The 21,129-nt window shown below is 27.8% G+C and overlaps 1 protein-coding gene across 1 annotated transcript in view; it reads right to left on the reverse strand.

Moving 5' to 3' along the window:
* LOC100570241 (alkaline phosphatase, tissue-nonspecific isozyme-like) overlaps positions 1-21,129 on the reverse strand; it is a 77,801-nt gene that overhangs the window by 21,970 nt on the left and 34,702 nt on the right. Inside the window, exon 4 of the mRNA XM_029487995.1 lies at positions 10,569-10,975. Within this exon, the coding sequence (XP_029343855.1) occupies positions 10,569-10,975 (407 nt within the window). The remainder of the gene's footprint in view (positions 1-10,568; positions 10,976-21,129) is intronic.

Here is a 21,129-nt window from a genome sequence, read left to right on the forward strand (position 1 = left end):
TAAGCTCGCAGGTCCCCTATTTGGCACGGGAAACGTTATTATTATATAATTGAACGTGTCCTGACGGATTCACTGCCTGATCAACGTAGAACTTAAAATAATATGATAGTTAGAGACTTAAAATTTTAACGATACCTTCGTACCACCACGAAAATGTGCACTAAGAAATAATTGCACAGGTTTGGCATTTTAAAGCACTAGAAAAATATGCCTAAACATAGGCGCAATTTCAAAAAAAACTGAGGGTGCTCTGCATTTTCTGGGCATTTAAATTAAACTATAACTAAGAGGCATTCATGAATTTTTTGAGCAATAATGTTTTATGACAATTTAACATTGGATACCTACTTATAGTGTTTTAGGTATATTTTATAAAAATGAATACAATAGTCAATTTTAATTTATTAAAAGTTGAAAACAATTTTTTTTATATTTTATTCAAAAAATATGACAAATAAATATTAGTAAATATTGATTATAACAAAAGTTATTCCAAAAGTCAGTTCTATCTGTTACACCCTGTATAGGATATTATACTATAATACTATATAGTATATAATACCATACAGCATACACGATCACACAGACTGTTGGAAATTTGGGACTCATAAGTGAACACCAACTGACAAGTGATTCGTATATCGTAATTAGGTTTTTGTCCGAATTAGATGTGAGCACAGGAATGTTCATATTAGTAAAATATACTCGCGATACTATATTATCGTAGTGCTGATTCACTGCTGAACGTGATAACTGATAATAATACAACCGACCATAACGACCGGTTTTAGTAGAAACATTGGGAAATAATGATTAATGTTCTAAGTAGATTTTAATTCGATAAAATGATAATTGTCGAGTTCATTGTTTCATTCATTATGCTCTAATACCCTCATGTCTGATGATAAACTATTTTTATTGCAAGGAGAAGTTTTAATACATGTATATGTTTATACATATAAATTATTAGAGGGTGCTAATTTTAAAATTGGGGGTGCTAATACCCCATAAGCCCTCCCTATGTGCCTAAAGATGATATACAATTTTTTTTTTAGAATTTTTAAGGACTTTTACTATATTTTACAATACTTCAATTTATTTTTTCATTTCTATATCGTTTCTAATGCATTCATACTATAATAGTTATATCACTGTATAGTAAAGGAAAATACATATTATAAGAAGTATATTATTCTGCAAACGAGAAGATACAATATTACGTACTGAAACACCTAGGTCTATAATATTTACGAGTAATTTTTCAATTTTATTATTTGTAATTTAGTTAGATTGGAACACTTGATGAGTGGTGGCTAAAAAAGATTTTCTTATTGCAAATATTCTCCTAGACCAGTGATTAATTTTTAGATTAATTATTCGACGGGGACAATTATAATCGATTGAATTAAATCTTTAAAAAATAAGTAAGTACCTACCTATCCGTAAACTCAGTCATAATATTATCAACATTTTAGTTTTTTTTTATTATTATTACGATTCCATTGTCTACATTTAATTTTAGATACCTACCATCACTTTCTGAAACAATGTTTTTACCTTAAAAGGCTTCATAAACATTATAAAATACTAAAAGAAATAAAAATTGTTTATTTCCAGTATTGTATGTAAAGTTATGTTCATGACGAGTGTTACATTTACGTTTGTATAAATCTTCTGATATAGGTACTTTAAATTCGAAACATTTTCTTTTGCGCAGTACAAAATAATGTAGTTTGGTGTTCATAAATGTAATTATGTTATTAGCAGCAATTTCCCGCCATATAATAACTTTATCGCTAGTCTGCGATATCGTTAGATGTTTATTAACTATATGTGTTGGATGAGGTGTGAAGAAAAATTAAACTATCTCAGTTAAGACTCAAATGGTTTGTTTTACTTAACTACCAATATAGATATTATGATACGTATAATATAATAAATGTATATCGCTATTAGTGCTGATTGCAATGATAATAATATATCAAAAATGAATATAGTAACTCCAAAGTTTAAAAAAACTATCATTAAATTTTTATGGCTTACTTGACTAAAGAAAAACAATTTTTAAATTTGCTTCATATTCACAGAATGTTGTAATGATAACAGTTTCACGAAAAAAGGTGGTAATAATTATTCTTCTGTTTTCGCGTCATTCAGAAAGATACTTTAATTAAGTTTTTAAGCCCTCAGATAATAATATTTTTGATAACTATTTAATTCAACGTCTCTTTGAAAATGTAATTTTTTTTATAAAAATAACATTAAGTAAGTAGGTGTATTATTGATCATTAGTTTATAGGTAATATTTCGAATTCTGACTAAAAAATATATAACTTGTTTATAAAATAATATAGTGAGATTATATTTATTGAGCATTAATCATAATTACATTTTTAAAAAGTGTAGGCTGAAAATAAAACTAAACACACACTCGCTTCAATCAGTATACTTAAAATATACTTTGATTATTATTGATGATTTATTTAAATTTGAATAATGAAAATGGAAAAATAATAGTTTTTAAAATTAAATTATAAATATAACTTTGTTTCATGTATTAAAATACGTGCAAATAGAAATAAAAAACTACCTACCGTAACTTTTTTTTTAAATGTATTTGTTTTAGTATTTTATTTTAAAGTAAATATAAATAATAATTATTATTATTATCATTTTAATTATAATTATATTATGGACAGGATTAAGTTATTTACAACACTATAAATACTGTAAAACTAGAAAAAAATGTATAACGTTTTGAAGTTATTGTAATATTACCATTTAAAATATATGTATTCGTTGGACTAATAATAATGTAATTTTATTGGATTAAATTTATAAATTATATTTTTATAAAATGTGTTGTTCAACTTATCTCAAAAGTAAATATTTCTGATGATAGGAGATAGAATTAATTGTATTGCATGCTTGATATCTTTTTTATTAAAATATTTTGTTTGATTTAGAATTTAAATCTGCAATCTATAGAGGTATTCTCGAAGTAACAACTACTTAAAAATCAGATTTCATGATTATTTCTTTACGAGATAACGAGTTCTTTTAAAAACTATTTCGCTATAAATTTTGAATAGGTACAATAGTAATTTGTATTTTCTGTGTATTTGATTTTTTTAGCATACCTAAGTGTTTCTATTACCTATTTTTAAATCTTAGATGTAGGTAGATAATATTTATCGTGGAAACTTTTAATATCGTATTTAGTAATTTTTATGAATATCAATAGTTTTGGATAGGTAGGTATTGTGTGATTTGTTTGAATATCAGATGTCTCGAAAAAATCTAAATTTGATTGTCTAATGCTCCCAGCATTGTATTCTATACTGATTACTGAGTTAGTGGGTTGGCTATAATATTGTGATTGCGGTTAGCTTTACGTGTAGAAACACGAGTCAGTCCTCTTTTCACCTAATGACTAACATAATATTAAGTTACCTACAAAACTACAAATTTGGAATGTAGTGTTATACAATTCATAAAAAAAGGTTAAAACTCTGAGGGAATGTTTTCAGACTTTCGATTTTTAAATCTTAGATGTAGCGATGTAGGCAATATTTATCCTGTGAACTTTCAATATTATATATTTAGTTCCTAATTTGGATAAAATATATCAATCATTTTGGATGTAGGTAGGTGCCATCGTATTGTGTAATTTGTTGGAATATTAGATATCTTGCAAAAACCTTAATCATATCGTGTATCGCCTATATTATACTTAGTTCAGAGTTAGCGAGTTGGTTATATAATTGTGATTGGTGTTTTTACATGTTGAAAAATGAGTGAGTCCTCTTCACCTAATGACCAACATATTAATATTATGTTATCTACAAGATTACAAATGTGAAATGTAGTGTTATTTCATCACAAAAAGGGTAAGGCTCTGGGGAAATGTTTTCAGATTTTCATGGTTAATAAAAGCTTGTATACGGAAATTATTTGGAGTGATTCATCAAGAGTGCTCACATTCACTATAATCTTTTTTTTAAACTTTGAATTATACAATTTTAGGTAAATACTCATCTTATTATCTTAAAGACCATATTTTTAGTTTTTTACATTACTTAAACTGTTAGTAGTGTCATGTAGAAATACATTTTTTTTTTATCGAGAGCTACCCATTTTTTTATAACAAAATGTTAAGCAGATGATTTTTTTGAAAATGTTGATGTATATATAAATATTGAAATTCAAACAAACAGTTTCTAGGTTATTTAACTTTGTGCAAAAAAGATAATTATAGTCTTAACAGTGGTTTAATGTAAATTAAAAGATTTTATATTAATATTGGTCTATTATAATAGTACTTATAAGAACTAGTTTGTAAATTATAAAATGTTAATGTAATATCAAAATTAATTACTTACTGTAATTTTTAAATCAATATATTATATTACAAAATTTATACTTTAAAAATATCCTATTAAGCTTATACAGATTTAAGCATAATCTAGCTAGAGTTAATCACTCATATATAATACTCGATATAAAGAAAATATTAATATTTGTGTGCCTATTTCTAAAAAGCAATTAGGTCTAAAAAGTTCTATATCCACAGCATCTCTGATATGTAGACAGCTGAATATTAATATTTATCATTACAAAAATATATGTATATTTAAATCTTTTCTGAAAACTTTAGATCTCACAGACTTAAATTTGTTATAAAACGTCTTAATTTGATATAAGTTTTGTGATTATACCATAGTATGTTAATTGATGTAAATATATCTTTGATTATATCGTTTTACTAAAAATGTTTTTCCTTTTTTTTCTTAGTTTACTTTTGTAAATCTTTTTATAATTTGTATTATCTTTTTTTCCAATTTTGTATTGTACTCAAACTTTTACACCCCCAAAACAAGCTTATGCTTAAAGGGGAGTTGCAAACATTGTGTCATATGTATTTATTCTAATATGTTTATGTAAATGTATATTGTTTTTGCTAAAATAAACTTATTAATATTATTATTATATAGACCCCATGTCCCATATTTTTAAGCCCATTTTCCTAAGCACATAAAGTTTGAATTTTCTTTTATATTCATACAAAAATTGAACAAAAAAAATCATATGTTCAATGTTTAAAATATATACAGCGAAAAAGAGGGAGGGGGAGGGGTTAATATAAAAATAATAAGAATCGACATGAGCACTCCTTAAATGAAGTTAAAAATCTACAAAATCTACGAATTCGAAAATATGGTCTATAATAATTAATATTATATTGTAAATATACAATATATAAATTCAAAAATCAGAATTTAAATTTATTTATTATTGAAATAAAATAGATAATGGAGATTCCTGGATGAGCCACCTTATTTAGTGATCGATTCATAAATGTCAATTTTATTTCTTTCATGAAAAGTTATTTAAAGTCAACGTTTTTGAATACTGTATCAAGTTTTTCAATTTATTAGCATCTGTATGGCTATCGTAAATACTTGTTGGACATAAACTTGTAGCCTGTTCTTAAAAAAACAAGTCTAAATAATCCATAAGTTTAAAGTAAATTCGGCAAAAAAACTTTGATGGTTTCAGTAAGATTGTAGGTACATTGTTCAATACCGATAAGTGAAGTGCATCTATTGATACATACAGCAGAGGACGTCATAGATTGAAATTACTAAATCAAAAGTTTTTGAAAATATGGTAATAAATTGAACTTTTAAAAATAAAAATGAAAAAGGTAGAAAGTAGGTAAATGCTCTGCTGTATAGAAGATGTCAAATGTAACCCGCCATTGAGTAAGTCACCATGATGTGACCTAAAAGTAAATTAAAGTAAGTCCAATTTGTTACCAGAAACCACGCTGAAAGTTGAAAATTGAAACATATTCACTGCCCCAAAAGGTGATGGCAGAAACAAAAAGCACACATCATTGTAAAATCAATACCTACATTCACCACTCCACTCAGAATGAAGAAAATTTCATTTTAATTTACCCAGTGGAATAAAAAGTATATAGTCACTGTGTTATACGTTCGTCGAGTTGGCACCAGTTTTTACATCAGTTACAACCAACATGTGCCAACCACGTTTTGAAACGAATTCGATACATTTTGCAACTGTATTTTTAGAATTTGCTTCCATTCGGTTTTCTCGGAAAATCAAAACTGCCCTAATACTGGAACTTCGTTTTAATACATCGTAATGGATAGGTATCTACATTTTGATACAAACTCGCTAAATTTTTAAATTATATTTTTTCAGAATTTGATACTCTCTGGGTTATCTAGAATCCCTGAAAATAGAAAAATTTCTAGCCACAGAACTTTATTTTAATACCGCGAAATGCTTTTTGTCATTTAGTTATGTTATAAAAGTATGTCGAGTACCTATTAATGACTACCTATTGTTGAGCAATACGTCATGATTAGGGTAGCCAGATATATATTATACTTAAATACGAGATTAATTATTATTTTTATATTTACTAAAATAAAACCTTCATTTTATTTTGTAATAAAATAACATAATATTATCTTTTATTTAAAAAAAATGTTTTATATATATTGATATAGGTTATTACCTAACCTAACTTGGTAGAGGTTGATGCATCTTTGGCGTCCAAATACTCTAGCTGCAATTGTAATTTTATTCAAACATTTTTTTATAATTATGATAATGGAACTTATTTTTAAAAAAACGTGACAGTTAAGTTTAGCCGGTACACAAGGACATATTTTTACTGAACTTCCCCGTAAAAAAGGGATGCCTGGACACCCTATGCGTGATTGCGTGAAATGTTCCTTTTAACTTTATCATAGAGACCTCTGGCCAATATAATATACCTAGCAACAACGTAAAGATGTTCAACCTTTGAATTTATTACATTTTTTCAAAGTAAATTTTTTATTAAGTATTTAAATACATTTGAAGTAACCAATTCAATAACCACTTCGGAGTACACACATGTTGAATGTCACGTAGTACGTACAATAAATGTTGGATATATTCTGATTTTTTTTGGAAAATTATTACATTAAAATATCCAAAAACCACCTCCTTAAAGGTACATATCCTACACTACTTATATCCAATTTACATAGTAATGGCTTAAAAAAAATTATTATTTTAAGTGAAGTGATAAATATTTTTTGTCGACTGAATTATAAAATGTTTACTATTGTGACTTACCTACGCAAAAAAAACGAATGCCCACGAATTTTATTTCAGCAATAAATTACAGACAATCACAGTTGACAGTGCTCATCACGTTATTTGTTGGTTTTCCAATTTCCAACATAAATTGAGGACAACCGAACTGAGAAAAACTAACACCATGTGCGTTAGTGTCGAGTCACATAATATTTTGTTGTAAAACGCATTAAATATTATAGCACGTAAATGAAACAATAGTCAATAACCTGCAGAGATGTTACTTCAACGCATAATATTCAATTTGTATAAGTAGGGCTCGAAAATTAATGCAATTAAAAAGTATTATCTTATGCGTTAACTATAAAAACAAAAATATGCATTAAAAATATGCAGATATTTTTTTTTTATCATTATTTTCGTGAACACAAATATTTTACAAAAAACATTTTTATACTTAATAATTATTTTTACTGAATATTTATTAATAAAAACAGGAAGTTGAATCCCAACAAAAGATTTTAAATTCAATACAAAAATACATTAAACTGTATTTATTATTTTTATTGCCAATTGTTCAAATTGTATTATTACCTTATCATTATAGTGATCAAATAATTTAAAAATGGTAACATTAATAAATATGCCCTTAACACCACAAAATCACTAGGTACGTATAAACTTTTAATATGTTTTTCGTAATATCATGAAAACAATATTTAATGCTTAGGTATTTATAGCAATACATCGAATAGCTAAAAAAACATGCAACAACTTCCTGGTCCTATTTATATTAAGGTACTTATATCATTATTGATGAAAAATAGATTATCTGCACTATTTATTCAGCATAGATTATTGAAATGCAAGGTGATTATTATTATATTTTAAAAACCATGTCTCGTCGTTATTTTTCAGGTGATAAACTATTATTCTACTTACGTCTGTGAAAAAATTGTTTATACTATACGATCAATTGATTAAAATAATGAAAAATTTTCTTTGAAATATTATGTTAGTACAACAACGCACTAACGTGAAAATTTGTTTATAGTCGAGGCCTCGCAAAATTCGATCGAATGTTAATAAAAAACGACCGGTTTATCACATCGTTGATTAAGTTATGTACGGATGAGTGTTATCGCAGAAAAATAAGTTTTCCGCTATCGGTCATAGCTACTGAATTTTTCGAGTAAACTCGACTAGAAAACAGACCAAAATAAAATATGTTTACTGTGATGGATGCTCACGTTTTACGACTCCGTTGGGCATACGAGTACACTATTAAAATGCTACTTGTATACATAATATTATAATATACTTTGTTGGATTGACGTCAATAAATGCAGACAGTATACGTGTGTTACGGTTTTTTCTTTTTATATTTTTTCGCTTAAATCGACAGTCTCAGAGGCACTAACGACTAACCAATGAGTACCTACCGGATACAACATTATGCTGACACTATGTGTCAGTACACCACATAAACCAGTACGTAAGCGCATGGCTACTTTTGGTTGAAAAAAATGCATAGTACCTATAATATACTTTATAACAAATATTACAAGTTAAAATTTATAGCTATTAAGTAACTATTTTTTTTTTAATTATAAAAGTATAAGACACTAAAGAAATCTAACGGCATATAATATAAATATCGTTAAACATTTTCAGAAATCGTAAATAATACTAAAATATATTGCACCGAAAAATATCGACTTCAATGATCATTTAAAAATATTTTATTTTCATTTTCGTAATTTCGTAATTTCGTATAGGTTCCTACTTCATAAAAGCGAAGTCTATATTCAAATTGATTTATTAAATCTTGGCCATTATCATTATTTTTAGTCCCTGTAGCATATTTTTGATTCTTTTCAAGTAGTTGAAATTGAATTTGAAAAAATGATATAGCATTTTTCGAGTAAAATTTTTATCCACAAACCTAGCCGAAATAGCCATTAGCCAATACATAGTACCATTGAGTATAGATAGTACTATATACTATATATACTATCTATATCCAATAATAGTACCTATGTATCAAATCATTTTTTTAAAACGATGTCGGAATCGTTGGCCATCACTATTTTATAATATATACAGGCACGTGGCATCTTAGATAGGCTACTAACGGTACATCAAAAATGTGCAGCACGGCAAAAAATACGAAACTCAATATCGGGAACTCTTGATCCTCGGTCGCTTGTTGTTCACGACTCAAACGACGCTTGTTCTCTTATATGCGTCTATTTCAACTGGTTTCCTTTCAACCGCTTGTTCGTATTTTAGGACCTCCCGCATAGGTTTCATACGATGATAATAATGTCGTATTCACGAAAAAAATATGAATTAAAAAAAAAATTATTTAATGAATTATTTTTTATGACGTTTTCCACGGTAGGTTATTTATTATAAACTCGTTCATACGTTTACCGAACACTGCCTTATCCATTCACTGCACAGGCTACTCAGTTAAGTTACACCAGCCATATACGGACATAGTTTAATGGAATACTCTACTTACAGCAGTAATGTGAAATGTGTTATTCTCGCGGTGATTGCCGAGATACCGGTTAGGTCTTTCGATTCTGATTGTTGAGGTCCTTATAAACAATGGCGCAACGAAGATTTTGAGGCGCCGATGAAAAGTAATTTCTGTGGTCCTAACCTAAGCAGTTGTTGAGTTTTGCTGTATAGTTTGAGAATCTATACGAATTGGACAAGTTAATAAACTAATAGGAGAAAGTACAGAAAAGGCGTGGAAGAATGGTGGTGTACGAGGTAAAAATGGCAGAGAAATCTTTTGAAGCAGTTTTAAATTATGTGGCCTGAAACCTTTGGTCCAGTGCCATAATTCCTGGGCTTAGTTTTTATAGCCAATAGTTACTTAGACTGTCCTGATATTCTGAACAGAATAAAATTCAACAAACCATCGTTTAATTGCAGAATAAAACTATTTTCATAATATTTTAGAGCCCAGATCAAATAACGACCAAAATTGTCCAAAGTACAATATTTTTATAGCAAATGTTGTGTTTAGAATAATTTTGTTTTTCGTAATGATATTTATTTTAACTTAAAGATTGTACTTTTTATTAATAACTTATATACATTATAATTATATTTTCGTATATTTATTTATTTCAACGAGGTGATAATAACTAATAAAAATAGTACAAACTCGTTCTCCGTCGCTGATTTATTAACTACGATTTAAAATAGAATATTATCAATATTACAATAAATTTAAAATCGATCAAGTATCGGTTTTAAAACAATTGATTTAAAATAAGATTATAGAACAGGTGTTTTTATTTTAGTTTGTGGAATTTTTTTATGGGTGGCTTTGTGTTTCGAAACCTATTGATTGCGGTTAGGTTCACGTCCAGTCGTTAAAACAAACTTTAAAAATCAAATAGCAAAAAACCCTTAAAGAAAAATGTTACCTGCGACGAGGGTCCTACCCCGAGGACGCCCGCCTTACCGGCGGTGAACGTGGCGTCGCTGTTGCTCCGGTTGACGGCCTCGGCGTCCTGTCGGCGACATCGCTCGGCGTGCTCGGCCAGGCACGCCACGTAAGCGATGGCGTGCGGCACGTAAGACTGGTCGAACGTGCCGGAGAACAGTGCTTGCGTGATGCCATGTGGTCCGGCCGCGTACACGGGCACGTCTTCGCCTCCATGCGTGGCCCACTGACGGGGCACCGCGGCCCCGTGCAACCGGTTGTGCGTCTCCGCGTCAGTTGCGTTCACCATGGGCACCAACCGGTGTTCGGCACTGTGGCCGGGCCCGTTGCCATAGAGCAGCGTGCTGTACGGCAGCCCGTCCACGTCCGACGGCTTCACGTCCACGCCTGTGGACAAAATGCAAATAAATGATAACGTTATGCAGGTCATGCAGTGCCGGATCTGAGTCAGTCTTGGGAGGCCGCGGGCGAAACTGATAATTATATCATTGGGGCTTTATAATAAATAAAATTGCAATTTATAAAAACACCTATATATACGTATAATACATGACGAATCAGTTATATATTTTTCGTCGTCTGGCAAAAGTTCAGATGGTTTTTAAAAATAAAACATTTCAACTATAGATATGCTCATGTGTTCCATTAAAACGATTCACAAGTACGGATAAGACTTAGCAGTAAAAAGGCATCGAGGTCCGCGGGCTGGATCACCATGCATTAATAAATTAGAAAATCTAGGACATCAACCTGAGACTTCGGTGCATTGCACCCCTTGCACCCTCGCTACTGCGGTCCGGCTCTGTGTATAGTCTCAGCTGCGACCGACCAAACGGGATCGATCCATTTAACCAGTGGTTTTCATCAAATATATCTATAGGTATTTCTTGAAAAAATTTAATAACAAATTGCCTAGTGCGTATTTCAAACTATAGATAATTATATTATATCCAGCGCAAGGGCAAAAAAGTGTTAAGTATTCAGGCCTGTAACTATTTTTTCAGATAATTTTTTATTTAATACCTGATACCCTTCTACCTTTATAAATTTACTTGATTCTTTGTTATTAATTTTGCATATCCAGTTATTAGGTTTGGTACTAACTTTCAAAGATACCCACTTATATAGGTATACTTGTTTAATTGTTATTATTTAATTTGAGAAAAAAATATGCTAATAATAATAATAATAAATAAAACTTCAAGATGTCAAAATCTGACAACTCAAATTGGCAGCACACAAAAAAAAATGTAAAAACGGTTTTTTTTTTTTATGAACAACAAAAACTAATCAAGAAAATCTGTTTAACACTTTAACCATTTAAATGTCCATTACCATAAACCACCAGTATACAATTTTATATAAATTCAATAATATATTTTTCAAACATTAGAATACACTGGTTGCTTATTCAGTAACATTTTAAACTCTTATTGCATTGAATTTTAAATATATTATAATTTATAATATGTTTATTATATAACTGGTTTACATATTATAATTTGTTTAAATTTAAAAATATTATATATTATTGTAATTTATAACTATTTAATTTTTTTTTTTTTGTTTCTTAAATAATAATAAATTTTAAAAATTAATTAAAAAAATCTGAGGTACACAAATTTGTGGAAATTCCGATCAAGCCATATCCGAATATTACCAATATTGTCTATATTACTTATACTCTTAATTAATTAATTCAACTCTATTTTAAATCAGAAAAACATCTATTTTGGTATAGGTGCCTACCTATCTATGTATTTATATAGTAATTAATAATTAATAAACACTAATCCTAAGTCTTAATCAACTCCAGCGTCAATGTACATTGTTTGTGATGTCGTCCTTAGGTAAATTAATAATAATTAATAGGTTGTAAGACAACATCGTGGAAGTTAAAACTTTCTCGCTAACTAATCTTGGACATTTGGACATTCTTATTGCCGGTGGAGTAAGAATTGACTGACCGAAATATTATATTATTTATTAATTCATATCGTTACGTAGGTATACGTCGTTTTAAGGGCTGGGGTGTATTTTAAATGTCGAAAATGGTGTTAAAATTAGCATTTTATGGTAATCGGATTTGGTTTCTGCCTGGTTTGTTTTATTTTTAAATGCAATTTACCGTTTCTCCTATTTACCTATATTATAATATTCAGGTGAACATTTTGGGGGTGTGTTACTACCAAATCATGGAAATCGTCGGGTATGTGCACCTACCATCACACTGATCGACTACGAGAGGACCTTACAGATAGGAATATTATTATTTTTTAATACTGGTAGTCGGTAGGTCTTTTTACGGACGGGGGTGTATTTTAGACGAAACAAATGGTGGAAAAATTGCATTTGGATTGCATTTGTATTGCATTTGGCAATCGGATTTGGTTCCTGCCTGGTTTGTTTTATCTTTCAAAAATGTTTTACCGTTCGTCCTATTTACCTATATTATAGTTTATAATCTCTAAGTGAACATTCTCGGAGCGTGTTACTGCCAAAGGTAATTACTGCCAAATCGTGGAAAACGTTGGGCGTGTGCACCTCCCATCACACTGATCGACTACGATATGATCTTACAGATTAATATAATAATAACATTGGACGATGATATGAAAATAAGTACTACTTGCACGTCATGACCGTATAATACAGATTCGTTGTTGAAATGTTTTGCGAATAAATCATCCGCCGAAATCGAGTAATATTATACTTATGCGTTTATTGCACGCATTAGGTACGCGCACGCACACTATATACCTATCAGTGGCGTAATTTAAGTTTTTGATAAGTAGTGGTGGGGGGGGGGACGTTTTTACCACGAAAAAATATTGTGAAAAAAAACTTCAAGCTTGCTCGCCACCTGCACATTTTTACTTACATCTCAATACAATCACCATGCATGTATATTGTATTGCCGTAATAATGGATTTTTATTATGTATTACCATTTACCATAGGCACAATATTAATATTTAACAGCCTACAAAAGCCGTGGAGGACTTGAAAAACATACTTTGCAAGTACCTTTTTAGAGGCTAAACAAATTAAATTACTACGAAAGAGTGAAAAATATTAAATAATATCCGAGGTTCTTCAAAAATAGCGAATAAATAATTTGAGAGTTGGATTGGTTCTATTGTGAGATTTGTATGATGACTTTATTCAAAAATACATAATTTTTATAAAAATACTATTAGCGTCATAAATCATAATTCACGAACATTTTAGTTCTTGTAGGAATATACAGTATCGCACTATACAAAAATAGTTATGTTTTTCAGCAACACTCATCGAGCTGCTTAAAATCAAATAGGGGAGAAGCTTAAATTCCCATCCTCCCCCTTAGAAAAAAAAACAAATTACGCCACTGATACCTATATATACCATATCAAAGTGTTTAGGTTATGACTTATGACTTAAATACTTGAGTCGCATAAGATTCATTTTTTTACTATAGCGCATTTCTCAATCCTCATACTATGTGGGTAAAATGTTACTATTTTGTACTGAATAATTTTGTATATTATAATTGTAATAATTTCCACACATATTTTATTTATGTTCGTTTCGTATATATTATAATAAGATATAAAATACCTATAAGTACGATATTTGGTAAATAAAAAATGTATGCGCACACTGCTTGGCACGTTTTTATTTTATTAAATTGTATATTAAAACCATAACATTCTTAAATTTAATTTCATCGACTTTCTCACCAGCTGCGCGCTACACAAATTATACACATATTTTTTTTTTTTAGTTTCGCGGTGAATATTAAGTAACACGTTTTTAGACGTGCAAAGATTATAATATAATATAATATGCGTATATTTTTTTTATTGGAATAAGACGGACGACAATCGTATTCGAGGGAAACTCGAGATATCAGCGAAGTTATATTTAGGACAGTTTTCAAATCCATTCAATTCAAATAAAGTAAAATTTTATTTCCGACGATTCTTTCATCCGAGGAAGAATGACTTTTCACTCGCAGTCTTTTTCAGACCGTTTTAACTGTGTGTGCATAATTCCTAATGATAATAGTTGAATCAAAACCAGTGCTTTCTTGCTTTCACGGAATGCTAAAAACCAAACTAAAAAACTGTTCTATTAAGTTGCTGGTTTTCTACAATAATTATTGTTAATTAGAAAAATATAGCATGAAACTTGATGCTGTTTTAAGAAATACTTTGTTTAAGATAAGAATAAATTAAAGTTCTGTCATCAGAACAATGATACAAAAAGATAAATTATTTTCATAATTAAAATTAAAATAGCCATAAAGATGCTATATCTAAACAATAATTATGTTTTTTTTTTTTTTTAATAACGAATGTATAAAATAAGAGAATTTAAATGTATTTTTTTTATTTTATATACACAAAATTTGCTTGATAAATTAATTCTTAAACTTTGTGATTTCTATACATAATATATTAATTAACAATAAATCAGTTGTTTGAGTATTCAACCATTTTTAGAATTATTTGGAATTAAATTGGTTATAATTTTATTAATATTTTTATCATAACCATAATATTTTATTTTGTTATAATTTTTATATTAATTTTATTACGAAAATATTTAGAAAATGGTACGAATGTAATTGAAATATTAAATATTCACAAAGCTTAAGCGTATTATACTTTCCTTAAAAAAAAATACATATTTTATATTCAACACAGTGTTTTAATGCAAACAAATCTGACGATTAAAAACGTTAATAGTTATTTAGTATTATATTTTTTTCTACATAATAGTAACCGATCATAAAGTTTTAATGTATTTATGTATGTTGGTAATTGCAATGTGATTAAAATGTCGAAAAAGTATAATTAACTCAAAATGCAGGTGACCGTAATAAATCCACATGTTTTGATTAATTGAACTTTTCAATAAAAAAATTCATTGAAATAAAAACAAATCATATTCAATGGAAATATTAACCTGTAGTGTTCTAAAAAAAAAATATTCTATTCAGCCATATTGTATCAGATTTTCGATTTAAGTAGGTCTTATAAACATTTACTGGAATTTTTTATATTAAGTTGGGTATTATTGTTTTTTAAATGAATTATATTTAGCAATAACTTGGCTTATTCTTAGAAACATTACATGGCAATTTACTCGTGTTAACCTAAATAAAATAAATATTTGAACGAAGAAAGTTAAGAAAAATGTTGTCTGCTACAATAGTGTTTTCATGCCATAAAATATGTCATTTAGTGCCTAAAATATCTACTCTGACAAATTCACTAATTATAAGTTTCAAAGTTTCGGCAAGTTTAAACTACCTATTAAACGTCCATTTATACCTATAGTGAATGTATAGTAGTAGGGAATAATATGGAACACGAGGATTACGATGTGATATTATTAAAAAAATAAAATAATACAATTGTTATACCATTTATCCTTATATACGTGGTATGTATACTGTATAAATTGTAACTTATTTGATCACACTTTACATTCACAATTAAATATAGAATAATATAAAATAACAATGTACCTAATATATTATTAAGTATATTAGAATTGAACACTGAACAGTGGTGAAACTTTTAAATCAAGCATCGATGATGGGGCACCCAGTGTGGGGGACATTTGGGGATGACCCCCACCCAAAAAAAAAAAAAATGTTAGATTATACATTACTATATTTTATGGCATATTGTTTTGTCACAAATATATTACAATAATCAATGATGTTGTGTTTTTTTCTTCAAATTTAATTATTATGTTCGATATACATTAATGGTTATATACATGTCCCATTATGATAAGGTTTGTGGCAATCGCCAAAAGATTATTTCGTTAAATTATTTTTAGATTTAGGCACTAGCGTATTCTAAGTAGGTACTATCGATTACATTGGATCGTCAGCCATCATCGCTTTGATCGATAACTACGATATCAATAATAATTATGATTGTCGATAGTCTGTGGCACGGAAGTCTTGTTTGGACAGTGCAGTCTGATGGATTTTGCCGTTGCGCTTGTTATGTATATGTGTTCGAATCCGATTATTAGTTTAAAATCTAAATTCAATTTGTTTTTTTATACTAGTTCTCAATATAATATTAAATAAAAGTAGGACTATTTGTAAATCCCACAACCAAAAATCCGTCATCTGCAACGATGAGATCAAAATAAAGTATAATATTTATAGGTGAATATAAAATTATAAATTGATTTTATTATTGGTCAATCGAATACAAGTGTAACAAAAGTAGGAATATAATATTATGTAGTCGCTTTGCTGTATAGTGTACATCATCGAGTGTACTTCGTTATTGGTTAAGTCACTGTAATGTATGTGTTAAATCTGAACTCAATGATAAAACGATTCAGAGCATAGAAGGTCTGTCAGTCTATACTACTAAGTATGTTAAGTATGTTTTATACTATATAATAGTATGTTGATAGTGAAGCAAGGCTGGGAATTAACGAGTTAATAAGCTAAAACTTAAGTCAATTACAACTTATTAACTTATGAAGAAGCTGCACCCGCATGCATTGTCTCCGTCGTCTTAACATGGCAAATTGTAACTTGTAAGTTCTGAATAATCCATTTAACTCTGCTGTGTTTAATGTTACAGTGAATTGACTCTAATAAGTTTTTTTATTTATATTTTAAATTTAAAGTGAGTTATGATAATTTTAAAATTTTAAATTGTTTGTAATTTAAAATATAATTAAAAACCCTATGCGACTTACAAGATAATATTCTTACTTTCAAATTTGATAAAGGGTCAATCACTCTAATATTAAACATACCAGAGTTAAATGGATTGTTCAAAACTTACGATTTGCCACTTTAAACGTTTGTAAGACGGAGACGACGCATGTGTGCATGCCCAAAGTAAAATATTCATTTATATTTTTCAAAATATCCCGATTGCGGTCTGTATAAAGTAGGTTGGAATTAATACTGTTGTATTATTCAGTGGTTTTTAAAACCAAACAAACATCCCGATTGTGCCTTACGTATTTTGATATAAATAGTTTACAGTGCATTCACACGAGCTAACAATTATAATACATTTTGAGCAAATAGTTCTTACAATATAAAGTTTTAATTCGAAATTCAATTCATTATTTTATACTTCACATCCAAGTTTATTTCAATTTGTACAAATTTTAAAACAATGCCAAACATGTGAACCCTTAAGACTTTTATATGTATACATATATATATATATGTATTATAATTTGTTCCATATAAATTATAAATTGCACACTTACACAACTTAAAAAAATTATACTATTATGAGTTGATTGAATTGATAGTAATTTTCTACGACTGACTAATATTTAAACGTTGATATTTGTGTATTGTTGTGAAGAAAAATCAAATAATATTATATTTTACCAATTTTATTTATACGCTGACACGTTTTTTTGTGAACAGATGTTTGTTTAGACGCAAATGGCATACTTATTATAAAGACGCAAAGGCCTATCAGAATTCTGGTTGAAGTCAGAAATTTACGGTATAGCATCCTCTTAACTTAATAGCTGATGTTTTTTTTAATTAACTCAACTTAATCTTAATTTATTTATTTCTACGTAAACTTAAGATCAACTCGTAATTTTTTTTTTAATAATATTCTCAATTAAGTTCATTTTTAATTTTAATATTACCCAGAAAAATATTTTGTTTATTATAGTTATTATAAATTACAAGTTTGTAGAATATAGAAATTATAATGAGAAAAAAAACATGATATTATAATATTTACGAAGAATTTCATATGTTTTATATTTATAAATGAATCACATTAATTACTGATACTAATATATAAATGCCCCTAAAAGATAATACCTAGTATAGAGAAAACATTCGTCGTCTGTATGAATAGGTAGGTACGTTAATAGCCACGTGTTTATGAGGTATATTCATATTAACCATCTACTTATTATTTATTAATACGATTATCATGGATTGTGGTCGTGTTAATTTATATATTAATATTATATTCATAACGACTAAAGACATCTATATTAGTTTGGTATACATTTATACCGTATATTAATTTCCCCGCTCATTACAGGACCTGTATACATTGTTTTTCATTGAATATATATTTTAAATTTAATAACTAATTAAAGAACATTGTTTTAATGAACATTTGTGATCGAATATCTTATCTTCGTAATTAAAAATTTTAAAGAAAGATTATCAAAGTCTTGTTAAAAACTATGCTAAATAATTTAATAAATAAAAAGTTAATTATATTATTTATAGATTTATATTTTGTTTTTGTGTGTTCTTTTAGAATTCTGAATTCTATAATGGCCCGTTACTACCTACCTATATTGATTTAAGGCTTGTAATATAAAATACAAATATTAGTTATGCATAATTTTTAACGATATAATTCTACCTATCACATTGTGATAATCTTATTCTGCATGACACAGAAATAAGTCTTCCGTTTTAACTATATCATTCACTGTCGGTGATTAAAAAATGATTGAATAATATTATTAAATGTGTGTATTTTTATTTTTACATTTAACAATATTTATAATCAAACTTGCATTTTGTATTCAGAAAATATTACCTACTTTTATTTAAAATAACAATTATATTTAAATTATAGATGCATACAACATACTATTGATATGTATTATTGACAATGATGGGCAAGTTAATGAAAATAATTAACTGTGGAAACTGTTAAGTTAATTCAATTAAATTACCTTCAGTTAAGTTAAAAGTTAACAAAAAAATAAAATTTAACTAGTTAAGTTAAAAGTTAAGGTGGAAAATAAAATTAACTTAACTCAGTTAAAAAAAAGTTAATTTTTTTTTAAAGTCATAATATTCATAATTCATCAATTGCCCTAGTATTTTGATTTGTACGGACATTTACCAAGACGCTTAGCACTGTGCAAACATAAAACTTAAAATTATTATTATATTTCATTGTTAGCGGAAACTCATAAGTTATAGGTTAACTTATAAACTTTAAATTATACTAAACTTGTTAAAGTCTAGAGAAGATATTAATTATTAGTAGTAGTATACATTTTACTGTAAATCTTCTATCCTAGTTAGACTTATTATATTTAGTACCATAATAGTCTATTATTAAAATAAAATCAATGAATAATGATAATAGTATAAAACTTATCAAAAATGGTTTCCATATTTATTTTGATAATGTTTTACACTTTTTGGCCCAATAGATAAAACTTTATTGATATTTATAGAAAAAAAACTAAAAAAATTGAAAACTTACAATGTCCGTAAACAGCTCAAAAAGAGTCAAATTATTTTCAAAATTTTATCGTATATATAAAATGCTAATATAAACATTTAATGAAATTTTCAAGTTTTTACAGTCATTCGTTTTTTAATTACAACAAAATAAGAAAATCGTTATATGAGAAATCGAGTGAATATCAAATGTTGTAAAAACATGAATTTCAAACGCTCATAAAAATTTAATTTTACTTTCTTGTAAACATTTTTTTTTTTGAAAAAGGTAGAAAACATATGAGGAATCTTGTATTACATTTTATAATCTTAGTTCTAAAAAGACAAATTTTTACGAATTATAAACTCAAAATAATTAGGTAATTTTCGTGATTTTTCCATATTTTGTCAATTTTTGAACTTTAAATGGTAATAAAAAAAAACTGTGACTAAGGATTTTTAATATTTTTCAAATGTCATTGTAACAATATAGTAGAAGCCTTGTATTAAATTTTCAAATATTTTTACTCAACAAATAAAGTTTTATTGACATTCATAGAAATAAAAACTAATTAAATTGGAAATTGAAATTGTCCGTAAACTGATCAAAACAAATCAAAACATTTTGAAAATGTTATCATGTATAGAAAATGGAAATATAAACAACCAGTGAAAATTTCATGTATCTACAGTCATTCGTTTTAAAGTTACACCAAAAACCAAAATCAATTTTCTCGAAAACAGATTTTGCGTAAAAATTCCCGTTTTCCCTTAATTTTTCTTTTGTTTTTCACGGCGCTAATGAAAACTATTGGAACAATTTTACTTTTGACCCCCCAAAGTACCAACTAGGTTCACTTTCCTATATGTTATATAGTTTACGAATATGGTATTGGAATCGTAAACTAAAAATGTATGATTATCTATCGTTAGTCTTTACACTTGTATCGACGTAACTTCGACTATACAATCAGTCAATAATAGAATATAATATGCCGTCGACGTTATATAGTAGGTAATAGACAAGCCTGGGCAAGTTAATGATAATTTTTAACTGAGTTAAGTTGTTAATGTAAAACATTTTAACTCAGTTAATAGTTAAAAGTTAACCTAATTTTTTTTTTAACTCAGTTAAGTTAAAAGTTGTATGAACATTTTCAATTAACTTATTAACTAAAGTTAAGTTGTTTTTTTTTTTTTATAATATCTTTATAAATACCAAGTAATATGGTTTAAATAATAAAAATCATAAATATTATTGAACACAGGAAATAGCCAATAGCTTTTCTATACAGGGGTACTGAATTAATAGAATTATAAAGTAGGTA

The sequence above is a fragment of the Acyrthosiphon pisum genome, chromosome A1, assembly GCF_005508785.2.
Source record: "Acyrthosiphon pisum isolate AL4f chromosome A1, pea_aphid_22Mar2018_4r6ur, whole genome shotgun sequence".
In the NCBI taxonomy this organism is placed as follows: Eukaryota; Metazoa; Arthropoda; class Insecta; order Hemiptera; family Aphididae; genus Acyrthosiphon; species Acyrthosiphon pisum.